At 53.7% G+C, this 19,382-nt stretch overlaps 1 protein-coding gene across 1 annotated transcript in view; it reads left to right on the forward strand.

Annotated features, from left to right (window-relative positions):
* TICRR (TOPBP1 interacting checkpoint and replication regulator) overlaps nucleotides 1–19,358 on the forward strand; it is a gene marked incomplete at its 5' end in the record, with an annotated part of 34,353 nt that extends 14,995 nt beyond the window's left edge. The window contains 10 exons of the mRNA XM_036415575.2: nucleotides 501–612; nucleotides 981–1,038; nucleotides 3,917–4,060; nucleotides 6,550–6,640; nucleotides 8,252–8,304; nucleotides 9,005–9,139; nucleotides 9,570–9,724; nucleotides 16,899–18,549; nucleotides 18,612–18,737; nucleotides 19,129–19,358. Of these exons, the coding sequence (XP_036271468.1) occupies nucleotides 501–612; nucleotides 981–1,038; nucleotides 3,917–4,060; nucleotides 6,550–6,640; nucleotides 8,252–8,304; nucleotides 9,005–9,139; nucleotides 9,570–9,724; nucleotides 16,899–18,549; nucleotides 18,612–18,737; nucleotides 19,129–19,235 (2,632 nt within the window). The remainder of the gene's footprint in view (nucleotides 1–500; nucleotides 613–980; nucleotides 1,039–3,916; nucleotides 4,061–6,549; nucleotides 6,641–8,251; nucleotides 8,305–9,004; nucleotides 9,140–9,569; nucleotides 9,725–16,898; nucleotides 18,550–18,611; nucleotides 18,738–19,128) is intronic.
* Between the last annotated feature and the right edge of the window lie 24 nt (nucleotides 19,359–19,382).

The raw sequence follows: 19,382 nt of genomic DNA on the forward strand, positions 1-19,382 counted from the left end.
TGGGTGGCGGGGAACTAGGAGCCTTGTAGGAGATGGGTTTAGGGTTTCAGCTTGCTTTTTAAGTTTTCCTTTGATGCTTTCCATTGTTTATGACTGGTTGAATATATAGTACTTACGTTACTTTTGGAAAATTTTGGATTGACTTGTTTTGCTTTAAATTCAGTCCAATACTAAGATTACTGACCTATACCTAAAGAATGTTTTAGCCCTAGCCGGTTTGGCTCAGTGGATAGAGCGGTGGCTTGAGGACTGAAGGGTCCCGGGTTCGATTCCAATCAGGGTACATGCCCGGGTTTCGGGCTCTGTCCCTAGTGGGGGGCATGCAGGAGGCTGCCGATCAATGATTCTCTCTCATCATTGATGTTTTTAACTCTCTCTGAACTCAATAAAAATATATTTTTAAAAAGAGAACGTTTTATTTTGCCCTGTAGTTTCGGTCTAATTTAGCTGCATGTAACCGCTATTGAGTGTGCATTGATGTTGCTTTCTCCTCCCAAAAGGAAAAAGGCGTTAATAAGACACAAAAGCATTGCGGAGGGCTCACAGAACGTTCGACAGATTGAAATCCCCAAGGTGTCCCAGAGCAGAGCGTCCCAGAGACCCGCGAGAAGCGTAAGTTGTTTCCCAGAGACGGGAAATGGCGCCGGAGAGCTAGTCCTTCTGCACCAGCCACGTGGAGGGCGGTGTCTGTGGCGGGGCGTGGGGGTGGAGCTCACAGAAGTCAAATCATACGCTATCCGCTCAGCCAAACCGGTTTCGGCTATTGCCCTCTTTGTGGATAGTTAGGGAGCCTCTTATTTTGTATTATTATTGCAGCCTTCAGTGTCCTTGGGTCATGTGTCTATTTTTGTGCATTTTGCAACCATTTCTGTTATGGATTCCGTAAGGAGAACTGTCAGGGTCAAAGCGTTCCAGGTGGGATTTTATTCTTTTATTTTAAATGCCTGTCTATTTTCTTACTGGGTCTTCTCGCCTTTCAGGAGAACTCTCGCCCCACTCTCCCACAGCCCTCACTCCCAGTGAAAGATCCAGTACAAGGTATGCTTTGTTCTCAGCGCCTGCTCATTGACTAGAATGACACGTTACTTGCTTGCATGTATTTAAGCAGCTGCCTAGTTATGGGCAGTTGTTGGTTAATGAAATATGACCAGATAGCATGTACTAGGAGAATAAGGTGTTCAGGTGGTTTCAAATGCTGCATTCTGCAAAATAACTTGCCTGAAATCTCTCTCTCTCTTTTTTTTTTTTTTTTGGTGGAGCATTTCTTTTTAAAAATTTATTTTTTATTGATTTCAGAGAGGAAGGAAGAGGGAGAAAGAGATAGAAACATCCACGATGAGAGAGAATCATGGATTGCCTGCCCTCCCAGAAAGTCCCCCACTGGGGATCGAGTCCACAGCCTGGGCATGTGCCTCTGACCGGAATCCAACCCTTCTGTTCGCAGACTGACGCTCTATCCACTGAGCCAAACCAGCTAGGATGAACATTTCTTAAAAACAAACAAGCAAAAAACACACACTATTTTTATTGATTTCAGAGAGGAAGGGAGAGAGAGAGAGAGAAACATCAGTGATGAGAGAGATTTATGGATCAGCTGCCTCCTGCATGTCCCATAATGGAGATCAGGCCCACCACCTGGGAATTGAACCGACCGTGACTTCCTGGTTCACAGGCTAGATAATGTGCCCTCGTACCCAGGAGACATGCACTGAAGTAGAGGGACTGGGGAGTCTCATGTCTGCCCTTCCTCTGCAGTGTGGAGGTGGGAAATTGTATAAATCGGGGAGGGCACGAATGATGACAGTGTGTGAATTTTAGCGACGACTGTTCATTGTGTTTCTCGAGGCCCAGTGCACAAACTCATGCACCAGGCTGGTCCTTCTGCCTGGCCTTGCAGGATCAGGCTGAAACCGGCTTTCCAACATCCCCCAGGGGGTCCTGGATTGTGAAAGGGCACAGGCCAGGCCAAGGGACCAGTGCATGATGGGGCTGGGGAAGGATGTGGGAAGTTGGTCAGCTGGGGAGGGACCTTGGAAGGGCTCCAGGGTGTGTCCCACCCATCTCACTCGGTCCCCATCGGCCCTACCCCAGCAAGCAAGTTCACCTACCAGTCAGAGCATCTTCCCCTTGATGGTCAGTGCACGCCATAGCACATATGCTTTGATTGATTAAGCAGATGACTGGACACTTAGCATATTAGGCTTTTATTATTTAGGATTCTTTGAAGCTTTCTGTAAATGTTAAACTTTTCAAAAACCTGAAAGAAACAGAAAGGAGCAATCCAGGTTAGCTGTCGATTCGTAGACAGCCTCCGGCAGCGTGGAGATGGAGGAACTTTTTCTTTTTTTTTAATATATATTTCATTGATTTTTTTTACAGAGAGGAAGAGAGAGGGATAGAGTTAGAAACATCGATGAGAGAGAATCATCGATCAGCTGCCTCTTGCACACCCCCCACTGGGGATGTGCCCGCAACCAAGGTCCATGCCCTTGACCGGAATCGAACCTGGGACCTTTCAGTCCGCAGGCCGACGCTCTATCCACTGAGCAAAACCGGCTTCGGCGAGGAGCTCTTTTCAAACTTTACTCTGTGATTGGGGTCCTTGCATTAATGTGTGTGTCCCTGATGGGAAGACTTAGGGGTCCTCTCAGTGTGTGGACCTCCTTCCTTTGGTTTTCTTTCAATGACTCTTAGAAAAATTTATCGCAGTGAATTATCGCCCAGCCTCCATGAGGCCACCCTAAGATTCAGAAGCCATTTTCCTCACTTTTGCCAAGTGTTTCTTCACTCTTCAGCTTCCCCCCACTAGCTTTCGTGCTGTTGAGTGAGGAAGGACATTTAAAACAACCCAGAAAAGCCGAAGCCGGTTTGGCTCAGTGGTAGAGCGTTGGTCTGCGGACTGAAAGGTCCCGGGTTCGATTCCAGTCAAGGGCATGTACATTGTTTGCGGGCACATCCCCGATGGGGGGTGTGCAAGAGGCAGCTGGTCGATGATTTCTCTTATCGATGTTTCTAGCTCTCTATCTCTCTCCCTTCCTCTCTGTAAAAAATAAATAAAATATATTAAAATAAATAAATAAATAAATGAATGAATAAATAAAACAACCCAGAAAATTTTCTCTCCCCTGGAGGCGGAGCTGAATACAAAGCAGCAGAAAAGGGAGGACAGTCACTCTGGCCCTGGGAGGTACGGGAAGGCCCATCCTCTCCCTGAGGGCTATGTCCATTCCTCAGCGAGCAGAGCGTCCAGGTGAGGCGTGTGGGCCTTCCGTGCGCTCCTGAAAGGTGGCGTCTACACTGAATGTATAAAAGGAAATGATTTTAGCCCTGGCCCGTGTGGCTCAGTTGATTGGGCTTCGTCTGCGCACCAAAAGGTTGCCAGTTCGGTTCCGGTTCAGGGCACATGCCCAGGTTTCTGCCTCAGTCCCCAGTAGGAGGCGTGCAGGAGGCCGCTGGTCAGTGTTTCAGTGTCACATTGATTCTCTCTCCCTTTCCCTTCCTCTCTCTCTAAAAATCAACTTAAAATAGCTCTAATGTACCGTGTGAGTATAGTAGTTTAGAAAATGCTCTCAGCCCTAACCGGTGTGGCTCAGTGGATAGAGTGTCAGCCTTCGGGCTAAAGGGTCCCAGGTTCGATTCCGGCCAAGGGCATGGACCTTGGTTGTGGGCACATCCCCAGTGGAGGGGGTGCAGGAGGCAGATGATCGATGTTTCTAACTCTATCCCTCTCCCTTCCTCTCTGTAAAACATCAATTAACTATGTTTTTTTAAAAAGAAAGAAAATCCTCCCTGTGTCTATTTAGTATTAATCTATAGAATAGTTTCCTTAAGCGGCTTCGCTCTGTTTTGGATACTTTCTTTTCCCACATATGGCTTATGTAAGTGACAATATTTGTCCTTTTTTTAATGTTTTCAGAAGTGACCAAAGTCCGAAGGAATCTCTTCACCCAGGAAATTTCTCCTTCCAAGAGACCGGCGAAGCGGGGGCTGCCGAGAAGCCACTCGGTGTCGGCCGTGGAGGGCCTGAGGCACAAGCTGGACAGCGCCGGCGGGACCAGAGGTGCCTTCCCGGTGCCCCTGCACTTCCTGTTTCCTCTTCTCCGTGGCTGCCTCCAGCTGCTCTCCCCTCGGGGTCTCTCCAGGCTGGTCTCTCAGCTCCCTTCTAGCCACCCCTGCAGACTAGCATCTGTTCTATAAAGCCAGTTAAAAGAAAGGAAGAGTAGTGATTAAACAGTCCTCTAGTTTTGTTTGTCCTTCTTAGATGATTGAGAGAGAATGCATGGATTGAAGTGTGTGATGCAGCGGTTTTCGGTATGTTCCGGAACGTTTTCATCACTCCGAAAAGAACCTCACGCCCCTTAGCAGCCACGCCCTGCCGTGGGCGAGAGCCCGCTGCCTTCTGTTTCTGCGGATCTGCCTTTTGTGGGAGTGTGTTGTACGTGGAGTAAGTCATACAGCAGGCCCCAGCGCCTCGTTTGCTTTTAGTGCCAGCACACACCGTGGTGCGGATGAATCGCACCATACTTACCCGCCATCAGTTGGTGGACATTCGAGTTGTTTCCAGTTTTTGGCCATTGTAAATCAGGCTACACACATTCACACCCAGGGTTCTGCATAGACGTGTTTTTAATTCTCAGGCACATGACTAGAAATGGATTTGCTAGGTCATTTGGTAACAAGATCTTTGGTTGATTACCTGCCCCCCATCCACTTCCCTTGTCTTCCCTCCAAGATGCTGTCTCTTCTTCATTCTACCCTTTCTAGTGGGGGTGTGTCTGGATCTTACTCTGGTGACGAGGTGCATTGTCCTGATAACTGATGTTGTGCTCACTGGCTGTTCGTGTGCTTCCTTTGGAGAAATGTCTGTTGGATTTTTGCCTGTTTTTCTTTTGGGTTTGTCTTCTTACTCTCAAGGTTCTCTATTCTAGGTACTTAGGAGATATATGACTTGCAAATATTTTATCCAAACTGTGGTCTGTCTTTTCACATTCTTGATAGCGCTCACCAAAGCTTTTAATTTCGATGAAGTCCACTTTATTCAAGTTAGCAGCTTTGGTTGTTGCTTGTGCTTTTGGAGTCTTTTCTAAAAAAAACAACAACAACAAAAAAACCATCATGTAACCCAAATTTTATACTGTCAGCTCTTCCATTGAGGTCTGGTGCACTCTGAATTCATTTTTGTATATGAGACTGTGGGAGACAGGAGTCCAGCATGTGACCATCCGGCTGTCCTAGCCCCGTTAGTTGAAAGGACTATTTTTCTTCTTTAAAACAGGAAAAAATGGCAGCCTGGTCCACAGTCAGCTGACCACCCGTGTCACCGTGTTCGTTCTTTCGTTGTTGGTGGAAATCAGCAGGGAAGCCATCTAGCCCAGACACTTCTTTACGGGAACTATTTCGAAGACTAAGCCCCTCTTTTTACTTGTCAGGGTTTATTTAGTTTTTCCGTTTCTTCTTGTGTCTGTGTCCAGGAGTTTGTGTGTCTCTAGGAGTTTGTCCATTTCATCCAGGTTGTCTAAGTTTTGGCTACAGTTGATCATAGTATCCCTCACACCCCATTTCTGTGAGAATGACAGTTATGTTCTCTCTTTCATTCCTGATTTTGTAGGTTGAAGCTCTTTTTTATTTATTTTGTCAGACCAGCTATAGGTTTGTCAATGATTAATTTTTTCAAAGAATCAACTTGGTTTCTTTATCTTTTTAAACATATTCTTATTGATTTCTGAGAGAAAGGGAAAGGGATGAGAGATAGAAACATGAATGAAGAGAAAGAATCATTGATCAGCTGCCTTCTGCACACGCCCTACCAGGGACTAAACCCGCAGCCTGGGCCTGTGCCCTGACCGGGAATCGAACCGTGACCTCCTGGTTCCTAGGTCGACACTCAACCCCTGAGCCAGGCCTGCTGGGCTCTGTTAGTTTTCCATTCTCAATTTTATTTATTTATGATGTCATTTTTAAAAATATATATATTTTATTGATTTTTCTTACAGAGAGGAAAGGAGAGAGATAGAGAGCTAGAAACGTCGATGACAGAGAAACATCGACCAGCTGCCGCTTGCACACCCCCTACCGGGGATGTGCCCGCAACCAAGGTACATGCCCCTGACTGGAATCGAACCCGGAACCTTTCAGTCTGCAGGCCGACGCTCTATCCACTGAGCCAAACCAGTTAGGGCTGGATAAAGAATTGTTAATTGAATCTTTCTTCTTTTGACACTTTGGATATATCATCACACTGCCTAATGAGAAACCAGCTGTAGATCTTACCCAGGATCCCTTGTATCTGATAAATCACTGCATGTCAACATTGTCATATACTTTATTTTACTTGTAGATACAAGAGCCACGACTAGGTGCAGAGATGTGTGGGCTCTGTGTCATCGTGAGCAGCTCATTCCCTAGGAACCTTTCATATCTTCGCTTTCTGTGCTCTGTAGCCTCTGACAGTGGTGATAAACGGCTAAATGGAGCCCCAGGGTTAGGCCGAGGCCCACTGCTGCCGGGGAAAGGCCGTGTCTAAGGGACCGCGTGCTGCTTGCCTTGCAGGGCACCACAGGCTGCTGACCAGGACCGTGGCCGAGACCCCAGAGCACAAGCAGGTGTCCGGGCGGCTGCTGCACAGGCAGATCCAGGGCAGGTGAGTGACACTGTGCGTCCACCCACACCCCCCTCCACCCACACCCCCCTCCACTCGCTCCCCCCTCCGCCCACACCCCCCAGACGGCTCTCCCAGCTCCGAGAGCTTCGTGACTCAGATGCCAACTGTCTCTTAGCCAGAGAGCATCCTGTCGGCTCCGAGGGCCGAGAACCTTCGGGGGGGTTCCGTCATGCCTCGCACACCCGCCCAGCGGTGTTGAGATTTACCCATGCTGTTCGCGTGTCTGCTGATACCTGTTACTGAGCAGTGACATGTATTGGATGGATATTCCACAATTTGTTTTTATTGATTCAGAGAGGGAGGGAGAGGGGGAGAGAGATGGAAACATCAGTGATGGGAGAGAATCATTGGCCATCTGCCTCCTGTATGCCCCCCGCTGGGATCGAGCCCACGGCCCAGGCCTGTTCCTTGACTGGGAATCAAACCCTGATCTCCTGGTTCATGGGTTGACGCTCACCCACTGAGCACACCAGCTGGGCTGGATAGCTCACAGTTTTAAAATCCATGTGCTGACGGGGAGTTAGAGGGCGGTCTTCGTCATGGCCAGGCAGGGCTGGAGTCTAAGGTCCCACCTTCCTGTGCTGAGGGGCGGTTTCCATGGCAGCAGCCTGGGCAAAGCAGGACTCCCTGACGTTGTCTGTCCTTTACTACCCGTCCGGTTCTCAGAGGCCAGTTTGGGCCGCACCTCTGGGTGTGTCCAGGGTGTCGGCCTCTCTGAGAAGCAGAGCTCCGGGAGCTCCCTGCCCGCCTCTGGGCCCCGAGTCTCAGCCAGGCGGCTCTGCTCTCCGCCTTTGTCTTCCTCAGTCGCTGCATGTAACGTACCCAAGACTGCCGTGTTTACAGGACGGCCAGGGAGGAGCACATGCGTGTGTCTTGTCGTTACTGGTGTTTGGGTTTATAAGTTGTGGGAAGGGAAGTTTGTAGATATTAGAGTGGAAGGGGGTGGGGAGTGATTGCTTGCCTCACACACATGCCATCAGCTGGGCTGGGGGTCAAACCTGCACCAGGTACGTACCAGTGAATTGAACTCGACTCTTTGGTGTGCGGGCTGACACTTTAACCACTGAGAGACAGCGGCCAGGGCAAAAGTATCTATCTTTAATTTTGAAGTTGTAAATAGATGTTTTAAGCCCTGGCTGGTTTGGCTCAATGGATAGAGCATCAGCCTATGGACTGAAGGGTCCCGGGTTCGATTCCAGTCAAAGGCACAGGCCTGGGTTGCAGGCTCCATCCCCAGTAGGGGGCGTGCAGGAGGCAGCTGATCAATGATTCTTTCTCATCATTGATGTTTCCCTCTTACTTCCTCTGTGAAGTCAATAAAAAAATATATTTTTAAAAAAATGTTTTAAGCCCTGACTGGTTTGGCTGAGTGGATAGAGCCTGCGTACTGAAGGGTCCCAGGTTCTATTCTAGTCAAGGTTTCTCTCTCTCCCTCTCTGAAATCAATAGAAATACATACGCTTTTTAAAAATGTTTGAACTCTGATAGTGTGAGAGGTGTTCTCAGACTTGCGTGCTGAGAGGCCGTATCTCTGTAGTGTGTTCATTATGAATTAACTAGTGGCTAATCCTTGTGCTCCTGGTTCCTCAGGTCCTCTGACCCTGGTCCTGAGGTGGATGTTGTGGAGGAGTCCCCGGAGAAAGGTACGCAGCCCCTTCTTCTGGATTCTTGCTGCTCTCGGTGGCAGCCTCATGCCCCGGGCCGCCCTGCCCGTCACCCTGAGACGGAGGGGAAGGTCAGGCCCGTGAAACCGGATGGTTTGGCCCTGCCAAGGCAGTAGGGGTGAAGGTGACAATTGTTTATGCTCCCCAAATGGTTTATAAATATCCAAATGGCCCTCGGCAGAAAACGGCTCCCCACCCCTCCTCTAAGCTGTTCACAGGTAGGTGACGGTGCTGCACACCAGCAATCCTGAGTGGCCTTTTTAAAAGTCAAGGAATATGATTTTTGTAGAAAAATTGGGGGGGGCAAAATTTTGATAATCACTTGGTAATCCCAAAACTCTGAAATACTGTTAACAGTTTAGCTTTGGCTTTAATATTATTCTTATGGGTGTTACTTATATGCAAATATATGTAATATACGCATAAACTACAATTTTTAAATTTAATCATTTTTACAAGCATGACTGTACTTTATACATTTCCACCGTGCGTCATGGTGGCCGTTCATGACACTGAGGTGACAGGCTCGGGGGCCACACACCTCCTATCTTTGCTGTGACGATGAAGTCTCCACCAATGGCTTGTCACGCTCCTGTTTGGTAAAACATGGATGTTGCTCATGTGTACATGGAGAGTCAGGCTGGTGTCTCCCTGCTGACTGGCTGATCTGCTTTTGCAGAAGTGAGCCTGAGAAGAAGCCCACGCATCAAGCAGCTGTCCCTCGGCCAGACGAAGTCCGGTCCCTTCTACTCTGTGTCGCAGCCGCCGCCGCGCAGCGTGCAGAGAGCTCACTCCTCTCGGCAGAGCCGGTCAGGTAACTCGGTGGGAAGTGCTTTTGGAAAAGCATGAGGTTTGGCCTCGTTTCTGGACACGGAGTAGAGCAGGTGAGGGGTTTGAAGTTCGGGTGATGAACAATCAGGGTCTTTATGATCCGCATCATCCCAGGGGGTCTGACAGCTGCCCCCACCCATTCCAGAGGTGGCCTGTGACTCCCACCTGCGCTCATGTCTGCACCTGTCCCCGGAGGCAGGCAGGGTCTGTATCTGCTGTCATAGTTACAAACGAAAATGCTTTGGTTGGTTATATTTCCTAGCATAGGCCTGGGGTAACCGCAGTCTTATTAGAACTCAGGACGCCAGCATGATCACAGTAGTTGCTGACACCATCCCCCGCCCTCTTCTCTCTGAACGGACTAGCTGTTTGGTGCCGGAGGGAATGAAGCTGTCCCTGTTGTTGGCTTGCAGACCCAGGATCGCCGAGCATCCCGAGCATCCGCTCTCCGAAGACGCTGCTTTTCGGGGCCGTGTCCGAGGTGGTCAGGCCCTCAGAGGAGGGTGCGGCTCGACGGAAAGGGGCTTCAGGAGACACAGTGGCCTCTGAGATGCCGACAGCTCACCAGGTAGGTCATGTCTATCACACTTAGAGAACACACACACACACACACACACACACGGCCAGGGAGGCACAGCGCCATAACCGGAGGCTCGTTCTCAGAAGACACAGTGGCCTCTGAGATGCCGACAGCTCACCAGGTAAGTCATGTCAGTCACACTTGGAGAACACGCACACGGCCAGGGAAGCAGTGCCATAACCGGGAGGGAGGCTCACGGGTGCTGTCTGAGTTGTTGCTTTTAGTGACCAGCTGAGATGAACATTCCAACAGGCAGCGTTAGGTTGGCAGAACGTTGGTCCCGCCTTTAAAACTTTTATGGACGATGGAGATTGTCCACGTTCCACTGACCAGCGTTTAGTCCTGAGAATAAGCCAGGTCAGGGAAGAGGTCAGCCTCACTGCCTCAGGTGGCTCCACAGGGAGGCCTGTGTAAGCAGCAGCCATGTGTCTGGAAAAACAAAGGGAACCTGAACAGTCACACAAGATCGATAAGGGACAGTGTGTAGGGGAAGAAAATAAGAGCTTACACAGAGAGAGATACTGAGAGTTCAGGGAGGGGGAGATGTGGGATGAGAGAAGAGGCGGGTCAGAGATAGAAGTGACAGGAATGAAATCAGGGAGACAGAGAAAAGAAAATAGGAAGATCAAAGAGGGGGAAAAATGGAGAGACCGAAAAGAAGGGATGAAGGTGGTCAGAATAACAGAATTCAAAGAGAAGATCGGGAAATGAAAAGCAGAAGGTAGATTTTAGAGAGGAGAGATTGAGATGAGAGAACTGATGAGAAAGCAGATAGAGTTCAGAGATCAGATAGAGGAGAGAGAAATGAAAGGCAGTGATAGATCTCAGAGATGGAAATCAGGGTCCAGCGACAAATAATTAGAAAAGAACATAGAAGAGAGTGAGGTCAAAGAAGAACGAGTTCAGAGAGTGGAGTCTGGAGGAAAAAGTGGCAAGAATGAAATCAGACAGAAGATTGGGAGACCAGAGAAAAATGAGAGAGAAAATGAGTTCTGAGGAGGAGAAAGGAGGGAGGAAGCAGTGGGAGCAAAGGAGGAGCAGCAAGAGATCAGGGAGAAGAGTGTGAGCTCCCTCAGAAAGTGAGAGTTGGAGATCACAGTGTGGGAGGGAAAAGAAGGGAGCAGAGAGAGCACAGGGAGTGATGCAGATCAGGGAGCGGGAAAGAAATGACTGAGAGAGAAGGGGGAGCAGACAGGAGGAGGAAAGGGGAGGAAGAAATAGAAGTGAGATCAGGGAGAGGCAGATCTGGGGAGAGAAGAGGTGAGAAGAGAAGGTGAAGGAGAGAGAGTGGGAGCACAGAGAAGGAGGGCAATGAGAGAAGCGTGTGCAAAGAGAGAAGCAGACTCGGAAATCAGAGAGAGGAGAGACTGAGGGAAGAGTGCACAGAGGCCGAGAGCGCAGAGTGAGAAAGGAGCGATCAGACAGAGCTGAATGTGTGAGAAGACACGGCAGGAAGAGCAGGAAAGGTACAGAGACTGAGCTCAGAGAGGGGAGGGGTCTGAGCGAGAAGCGGGGAGCACGGAGATGAGGATGGAGGGCACTGAGGGAAGGGATTTGGAAGGCAGATGGAAGGAAGTGGCGGAAGAAGAGTGAGTTCAGAGGGAGGTGAACAGAGAGGAAAGATGTTAAGAGAAGGCGGCGGGGTGATGGAGAGAACAGAGGAGAGTTGGAATGAAAGGCCGAAGATCAATATGAGAAAACAACCCAGAGGAAGGTGGGACCGAGAGAAATAGACGGAGGAGGAGAGAGTTCTGAGGGAGATGGAGACAGAGCCAAGAGAGTTCTAAAGAGGAGGTGAGGGGAGAGGGAGAGGAGGCCCCGCAGAGAGAAGACAGGAGGTGTGTGTGGGTAAGAGTGAATCCATGGAGGGAGAGAGGAGAGTGAAACCAGAGGAACGAGGAGAGGGGGAAGGTGGGAGAGAGGAAGGGAGATGTGAGGAGCGGGGAGCTGAGAGAACAGAGGCCCCTCACCTGCTGCCAGTGGATCTCCTCGTCTCCGCAGCGAAGATGGCAGGTTTGGGGTGACACGTGCTGGTCACCATTTTTATTTCAGACGAGACTGAGACCCACATTAGAACTTTGTCTTGCTTACCTATTTTTTGTCTCTAACATCCCACGCTTTCTGCCCAAGAAGTTCAAAGGTGGTTTGTTTTACCTTTGCTCATATTTTTTACACCCAGAGTACCCTGCCACCCCCAAACCCTTTTTTAAGAATATGTTTATTGATTTCAGAGAGGAAGGGTGAGGAAGGGAGAGATAGAAACACCAGTGATGAGTGAGAATCATGGATCAGCTGCTCCTACACGCCCCTGCCCTGGGGATGGAGCCCACAACCCAGGCCTGTGCCCTGACCGGGAATCCAACACTGACCTGGTTCACAGGTCTGTGCTCAGCCACTGAGCCACACCAGCTGGGCCCCTTCCCCTGTTAACACACTTGGACATCCCCCTGCCCTGGCCTCCATTGGTCTAACGGCGAGCTGTCCTCCAGCTCCGTCGCCCCATGCACGCTCCCGACGTTGCATTAGCCACACACGCCGTCCTGTCCACCCCCAGAGCACAGGCACCTCATCAGGCCACAGCTGTGGGCGGCGTGGGGGCCCCTTACCTGCAGGTCTGCAGCGTCTTGGCAGGCGGCGAGGATCGTTTCAGAAGATCGGGAAATTAGAGTGAGAAATGTAAGTCAGTGATAGATCTCAGAGATGGAAAGCAGGGTCCAGGGACAAAAAGTTAGAGCATAGGATAGGGTGAGGTCAAAGAAGAACGAGTTCAGAGTGGAGAGAGGAGTCGGGAGGAGAAAGTGGCAAGAATGCAATCACACAGAAGTATGGGAGCTCAGAGAGCACAGAGCCGTATCACAGGAGACAGGGCAGCAGAGCAAAGTGAGACCACAGAGAAATGAGAGAGAAAATGAGTTCTGAGGAGGAGAAAGAGGAGAGGAAGAACAGTGGGGGCAAAGAAGGAGTAACAAGAGATCAGAGAGAAGAGTGTGAGCTCCCTCAGAAAGTGAGAGTTGGATACCACAGTGTGGGGAGAAAAGAGGGGGATGTGGGAGCAGAGGGAAAGATGCAGACCAGAGAGAGGGAAAGAAATAACAGAGAGAGAAGAGGGAGCAGACAGGAGGAGGAAAGGGGAGTAAGAAATAGAAGTGAGCCAGGACCGGTTTGGCTCAATGGATACAGCGTCGGCTTGGGGACTGAAGGGTCCCGGGTTCGATTCCGGTCAAGGGCATGTACCTTGGTTGCGGGCATACCCCCAGTGGGGGGTGTGCAAGAGGCAGCTGATCGATGACTCTCTCTCATTGATGTTTCTAACTCTGTATCTCTCTCCCTTTCTCTCTGTACAAAATCAATAAAATATATTTAAAAAAGAAAAAGAAAAAAGAAGTGAGATCAGGGAGAGGCAGATCTGGGGAGAGAAGAGGTGAGAAGAGAAGGTGAAGGAGAGAGAGTGGAAGCACAGGGAAGGAGGACAATGAGAGAAGCGTGTGCGAAGAGAGAAGCAGACTCAGGGAAATCAGAGAGAGGAGAGACTGAGGGAAGAGTGCAGAGGCCGAGAGCGCAGAGTGAGAAAGGAGCGATCAGACAGAGGAGAGCAGGGCAGTCTGTGAGAAGACACGGCAGGAAGAGCGGGAAGGGTACAGACCAATGAGCTCAGAGAGGGGAGGGGGGTCTGAGTGAGAAGCAGAGAGATGAGAGGATGGAGGGCACTGAGAGAAGGGATTTCGATGGCAGATGGAAGGACGTGGCGGGAGAAGAGTGAGTTCAGAGGGAGGTGAACAGAGAGGAAAGTCGTTAGAGAAGAAGGCAGGGAGATGGAGAGAACAGAGAGTTGGAAGGAGAATTGAAAGGCCGAAGGTCGATCTGAGAAAACCACCCAGAGGAAGGTGGGACCGAGAGAAATAGACGTTGGAGGAGAGAGTTCTGAGGGAGATGGAGACAGAGCCAAGAGAGTTCTAAAGAGGAGGTGAGGGGAGAGGGAGAGGAGGCCCCGCAGAGAGAAGACAGGAGGTGTGTGCGGGTAAGAGTGAATCCATGGAGGGAGAGAGGAGAATGCAGTCAGAGGGACGAGATGGGGAAGAGACATCTGAAATGATAGAGGAGAGCAGGAGCGGGTGGGAGAGAGGAAGGGAGATGTGAGGAGCGGGGAGCTGAGAGAACAGAGGCCCCTCACCTGCTGCCAGTGGATCTCCTCGCCTCTGCAGCGAAGATGGCAGGTTTGGAGTGACACGTGCTGGTCACCATTTTTATTTCAGACGAGGCTGAGACCCACATGAGAACATTGTCTTGCTTACCTATTTTTTGTCTCTAACATCCCACTCTTTCTGCCCAAGAAGTTCAAAGGTGGTTTGTTTGTTTTTTTACCTTTACTCATATTTTTTACACCTACAGTACCCTGCCACCCCCAAACCCTTTTTTAAGAATATGTTTATTGATTTCAGAGAGGAACGGTGAGGGAGGGAGAGATAGAAACATCAGTGATGAGAGAAAACCTTCCATCGGCTGCCTCCTGAACAACCCAGGCCTGTGCCCTGACCGGGAATCCAACACAGACCTGGTTCACAGGTCTGTGCTCAGCCACTGAGCCGCACCAGCTGGGCCCCTTTGCCCTGTTGATACACTTTCCTGGGTATCCCCCTGCCCCGGCCTCCATTGGTCTAACGGCGAGCTGTCCTCCAGCTCCGTCGCCCATGCTCGCTCCCGACGTTGCATTAGCCACACGGGCGGTCCCGTCCACCCCCAGAGCACAGGCACCTCGTCAGGCTGCAGCCGTGGGCGGCGTGGGGGCTGCTTACCTGCAGGTCTGCAGGGTGTTGGCAGGCGGCGAGGGCAGTTTCAGAAGATCGGGAAATTAGAGTGAGAAAGGCAGAAGATAGATTTTATAGAGGAGAGATTGAGATGATGCAAAAATTGATGAAAGCAGATAGTGGGGTAAGAGGGAGGGAGGGGAGAGAAATGAAAGGCAGTGATAGATCTCAGAGATGGAAAGCAGGGTCCAGGGACAAAAAGTTAGAGCATAGGATAGGGTGAGGTCAAAGAAGAACGAGTTCAGAGTGGAGAGAGGAGTCGGGAGGAGAAAGTGGCAAGAATGCAATCACACAGAAGTATGGGAGCTCAGAGAGCACAGAGCCGTATCACAGGAGACAGGGCAGCAGAGCAAAGTGAGACCACAGAGAAATGAGAGAGAAAATGAGTTCTGAGGAGGAGAAAGGGGAGAGGAAGAACAGTGGGGGCAAAGAAGGAGTAACAAGAGATCAGAGGGAAGAGTGTGAGCTCCCTCAGAAAGTGAGAGTTGGATACCACAGTGTGGGGAGAAAAGGGGGATGTGGGAGCAGAGGGAAAGATGCAGACCAGAGAGAGGGAAAGAAATGACAGAGAGAAGGGGGAGCAGACAGGAGGAGGAAAGGGGAGGAAGAAATAGAAGTGAGATCAGGGAGAGGCAGATCTGGGGAGAGAAGAGACAGGGGAAGGAGGGAAGAGAGACTGAGGGAACAGTGCACAGAGGCCGGGAGCGCAGAGTGAGAAAGAAGCGATCAGAGAAAGCTGAGTGGAGAGCAGGGCAGTCTGTGAGAAGACACGGCAGGAAGAGCGGGAAGGGTAGAGACATGAGCTCAGAGAGGGGAGGGGGGTCTGAGCGAGAAGCAGGGAGCAGAGAGAGGAGGGAGATGAGGATGGAGGGCACTGAGAGAAGGGATTTCGAAGGCAGATGGAAGGACGTGGCGGGAGAAGAGTGAGTTCAGAGGGAGGTGAACAGAGAGGAAAGTCGTTAGAGAAGAAGGCAGGGAGATGGAGAGAACAGAGAGTTGGAAGGAGAATTGAAAGGCCGAAGATCGATCTGAGAAAACAACCCAGAGGAAGGTGGGACCGAGAGAAATAGACGGAGGAGGAGAGAGTTCTGAGGGAGATGGAGACAGAGCCAAGAGAGTTCTAAAGAGGGGAGAGGGAGAGGAGGCCCCGCAGAGAGAAGACAGGAGGTGTGTGCGGGTAAGAGTGAATCCATGGAGGGAAGAGAGTGAAACCAGAAGAACGAGATGAGATGAAGGTCAGAGAGGAGGGGGGGACGGTGGGAGAGAGGAAGGGAGATGTGAGGAGCGGGGAGCTGAGACAGAACAGAGGCCCCTCACCTGCTGCCAGTGGATCTCCTCGTCTCCGCAGCGAAGATGGCAGGTTTGGGGTAACTCGTGCTGGTGACCATTTTTATTTCACACGTGCTGAGACCCACATGAGAACATTGTCTTGCTTACCTGTGTTTTGTCTCTGAACTTCTTGGGCAGAAAGAGCCGGATGTTAAAGGTGTTTTGTGTGTTTACCTTTACTCGTATTTTTTACACCCACAGTTCCCTGCCACCCCCAGACCCTTTTTTTAGAATATGTTTATTGATTTCAGAGAGGAACGGTGAGGGAGGGAGAGATAGAAACATCAGTGATGAGAGAAAACCTTCCATCGGCTGCCTCCTGAACAACCCAGGCCTGTGCCCTGACCGGGAATCCAACACAGACCTGGTTCACAGGTCTGTGCTCAGCCACTGAGCCGCACCAGCTGGGCCCCTTTGCCCTGTTGATACACTTTCCTGGGTATCCCCCTGCCCCGGCCTCCATTGGTCTAACGGCGAGCTGTCCTCCAGCTCCGTCGCCCATGCTCGCTCCCGACGTTGCATTAGCCACACGGGCGGTCCCGTCCACCCCCAGAGCACAGGCACCTGGTCAGGCTGCAGCCGTGGGCGGTGTGGGGGCTGCTTACCTGCAGGTCTGCAGGGTGTTGGCAGGCGGCGAGGGTCGTTTCAGGAGATCGGGAAATCAGAGTGAGAAACGAAAGGCAGGAGATAGATTGGCCATGGACACCCGTCATTACTAAGATCTCCCCCTCTCCTTTCTAACCGCCCCAGAGCCGTGGTCGGCAAACTGCAGGATGATAGCCACCTGCGTCTCTTTGGCCCCTTGAGTGTGGCTCTTCCACAAAATGCCACGGCCTGGGCGAGTCTATGTTGAAGAAGTGGCATGAAAAGAAGTTGAAGTTTAAACCATGTGGCTCTCCAAAGAAATGTCAATATTTGGCTGCTGACTAATGAGTTTGCGGACCAGGGCCCTAGCGGTTACGGGACCTCCGTTCCTGGGCAGAGAGGGTGGGTTACCGTGTCCACCACTAACTACGTCTCCTTCACAGACTCCGAAGAAGAGCTCCCGGGAACGCCCCAGCTCCCCGAAAGCAGCGACGCCCCCGCAGCCGCCCCGGGCCCCCCGCACCCCCGCCCGGCAGCCACGGCCCTCTGCGCCCCACGGCCGCCGCTCGCCTCCTCCGCCCGCAGCCTCGCCCCTCGGCCGCCCCCTGCCCGAAGGCGGCCATTCCCCGGGGTCTCCGCAGAGCCCCCGGCTGCCCGCGGCGGCCTCCAGTCCAGAAAGCACGCCGCGTCCTGCAGCCTGGGGGGCGCCCAGAGCGGCTGCCCGCGTGGCCGCAGCTCCGCCACAGCCACTCCAGCACCCCCACCGCCCCGGAGCCCCGACAGGACCCGGGGACACAGCCGTGCCAGCTTCCCCGCCTGCGTCTCCGCTCGGCTCCCCTGTGGGCGGCAGTCCCGAGAGCCCCCCCTGGACAGCCTGGGCCGAGTCCCCTCCCCCTGGACAGCTGGACGGGAGAGCGCCCCAGAGAGCCCCCGGCCCTGCCCCCGCGCTGCCCCCCAGCACCTCGCGGCGCGCAGAGCCGGACTCCAGCCCCAGCCCCCGCCCTCCTGAAGGGGGGACGAGGCTGGGAAGCACCTCCAGTCCCGAGAGGGGCTCCCTGGAGGGCGCCCCGGGGCCGGGCTGCAGGAGCGGCTGGCACACGCCCTCCCCGCTGCTCCCCGCAAGGGACACGGAGCCCCGCCCAGTCCCGGACGAAGCCGCTGCCGGGAACAGCCATGTTGCTCCCGTGGCTGCTGGGGAGCAGGCGTCTGGCCCCGGGACTCCTGCCTCCGCGCCCGGCTCTCCGCAGACACCGCCCCGCACCCTGCTCTGTGCGGCCCCCGGAGGGCAGTGCCTGCCCGCGTCCGCCCAGCTGTCAGAGGCTCCTGCCCAGCCCCAGGCCTACGAGGCGGAGCTGGACGTGCAGGCCGGCGGGCTGCCCAAGCTTCCAATCAAGAAGGTGGACACCAGCCCGGGGTGCGAAGCCGAGCCGCTGAGGAGGGACCCGAGTGTGCCCCCTGGCCTGGGCGGGCCCAGGGGCAGCAAGTCCTCAAAACCCGACACCTACACACCGCCCCCCTGCTTGCGCCCCTCGCACGGCAGCCCCAGCAAGAACGGCGGACAGACCTACATCTGCCAGTCCTGCACCCCCACCCGCTGCCCCTCGAGCACCCCCAGTCCGCTCCAGGCCGAGGCCGGGGCTCCCTGGACGCCGTCTCCCAAGCACAGCGGGAAGACCACCCCGGACACCATCAAGGACTGGCCGCGGAGGAAGCGGGCGGTGGACGGCAGCCTGGGCGGCCCTGTGGGCAGGGCCGACGCGGGCACAGACCTTGGTGGGGGCGGGGCGCTCCTGCGGCCGGAGGGCGCGGAGCTGGACCTGGAGCTCGGCCTCCACAAGACGCGTGTCCTGGGGGACTTTGAGCTCGAGGGGGTGTGTCAGCTGCCAGACCAATCCCCTCCGGGAGCCGGAGACGGGGTGCCCGGGTCCGAGGAGGCCCCGTCCTGGAGGCCGTCCGGGTGGGGCTCCCGGAAGAGGCTGCTGTCCCCCGAGGACACGGAGTGTGAAGCCAAGAGGGCCTGTGAGCCGCGGGGAGAGGCCCCGGAGGCCCGGGGCGAGGCCAGGTCTCCAGGCAACGAGGAGCCGTGGGTTCTGGGTGAGTGTGACCCCGGGACGGGGGCGGGGCCCGGGGCCGCGCTGACCGCCTCCCCCCTGCAGGCTCCACGCCCCCTCCTGGCCGCGCCGTGCGCAGCGGCCTCTCCGCCCGCGGCCTCCAGGCCCTGACCCAGTCCCCGCTGCTGCTCCCCGGGAGGACGCCCGCCGCACAGGGCACCGCCGCCCCAGGTAAGTCGTGGGCCACACTCCACGCCCCCGGGCTCCGGGGCCGGGGGGAGGGCAGTTTTGAGGGGGCGAAGGGGCAGGGATGTGCGTGGCGCCACCCAGGGAACCCCGTCCTACCAGGCACTTGGGGTCCTGAAAGCGGCGGCAGACGTGTGCACAGCGCAGTCCCTGGAGGCTGAGCCGTGTCCTCGTCTGCGTGTCCCGCGGCAGGATGGCCCGCAAAGCCCTGGCCGAGCCTGTGTCGCACGTTAGATGGTCAGGGAGCAGGAGGGCCTCCGTGGCCCCTCCCTCAAGGCCGCGGCAGAGCCCACCACCCCCCGCAGCTGAGACGGCAGCACAGGGCGCCCCAGGGGAGGCCGCCTCTGCTGCGCCCTCAGCGCTCTCCTGGCTCTAGATGAGGACTCAGATGTGCTTCCCGCCGAGGACTCTCCGTTCAGCCGAGCCCTTTCCAGGACGCGCCCCGTCAGCAGGACGTACTCCCGGAAGAAGCTCCTCAGCTAAAGGGGGACCCGGCAGGGCCCCTGACCAGACACTACAGAGCCTGCCAGCCCCGTCTCTACACGCTGCCGGCTGCTCCGGGGGAGCAAGTCCCACAGCAGCCCTCCCAGCCCCTCCCCACCCCGCACCCGGCCTCCCCGACAATAAAGT

The sequence above is a fragment of the Pipistrellus kuhlii genome, unplaced genomic scaffold (assembly GCF_014108245.1).
Source record: "Pipistrellus kuhlii isolate mPipKuh1 unplaced genomic scaffold, mPipKuh1.p scaffold_m20_p_50, whole genome shotgun sequence".
NCBI classification, from domain to species: domain Eukaryota; kingdom Metazoa; phylum Chordata; class Mammalia; order Chiroptera; family Vespertilionidae; genus Pipistrellus; species Pipistrellus kuhlii.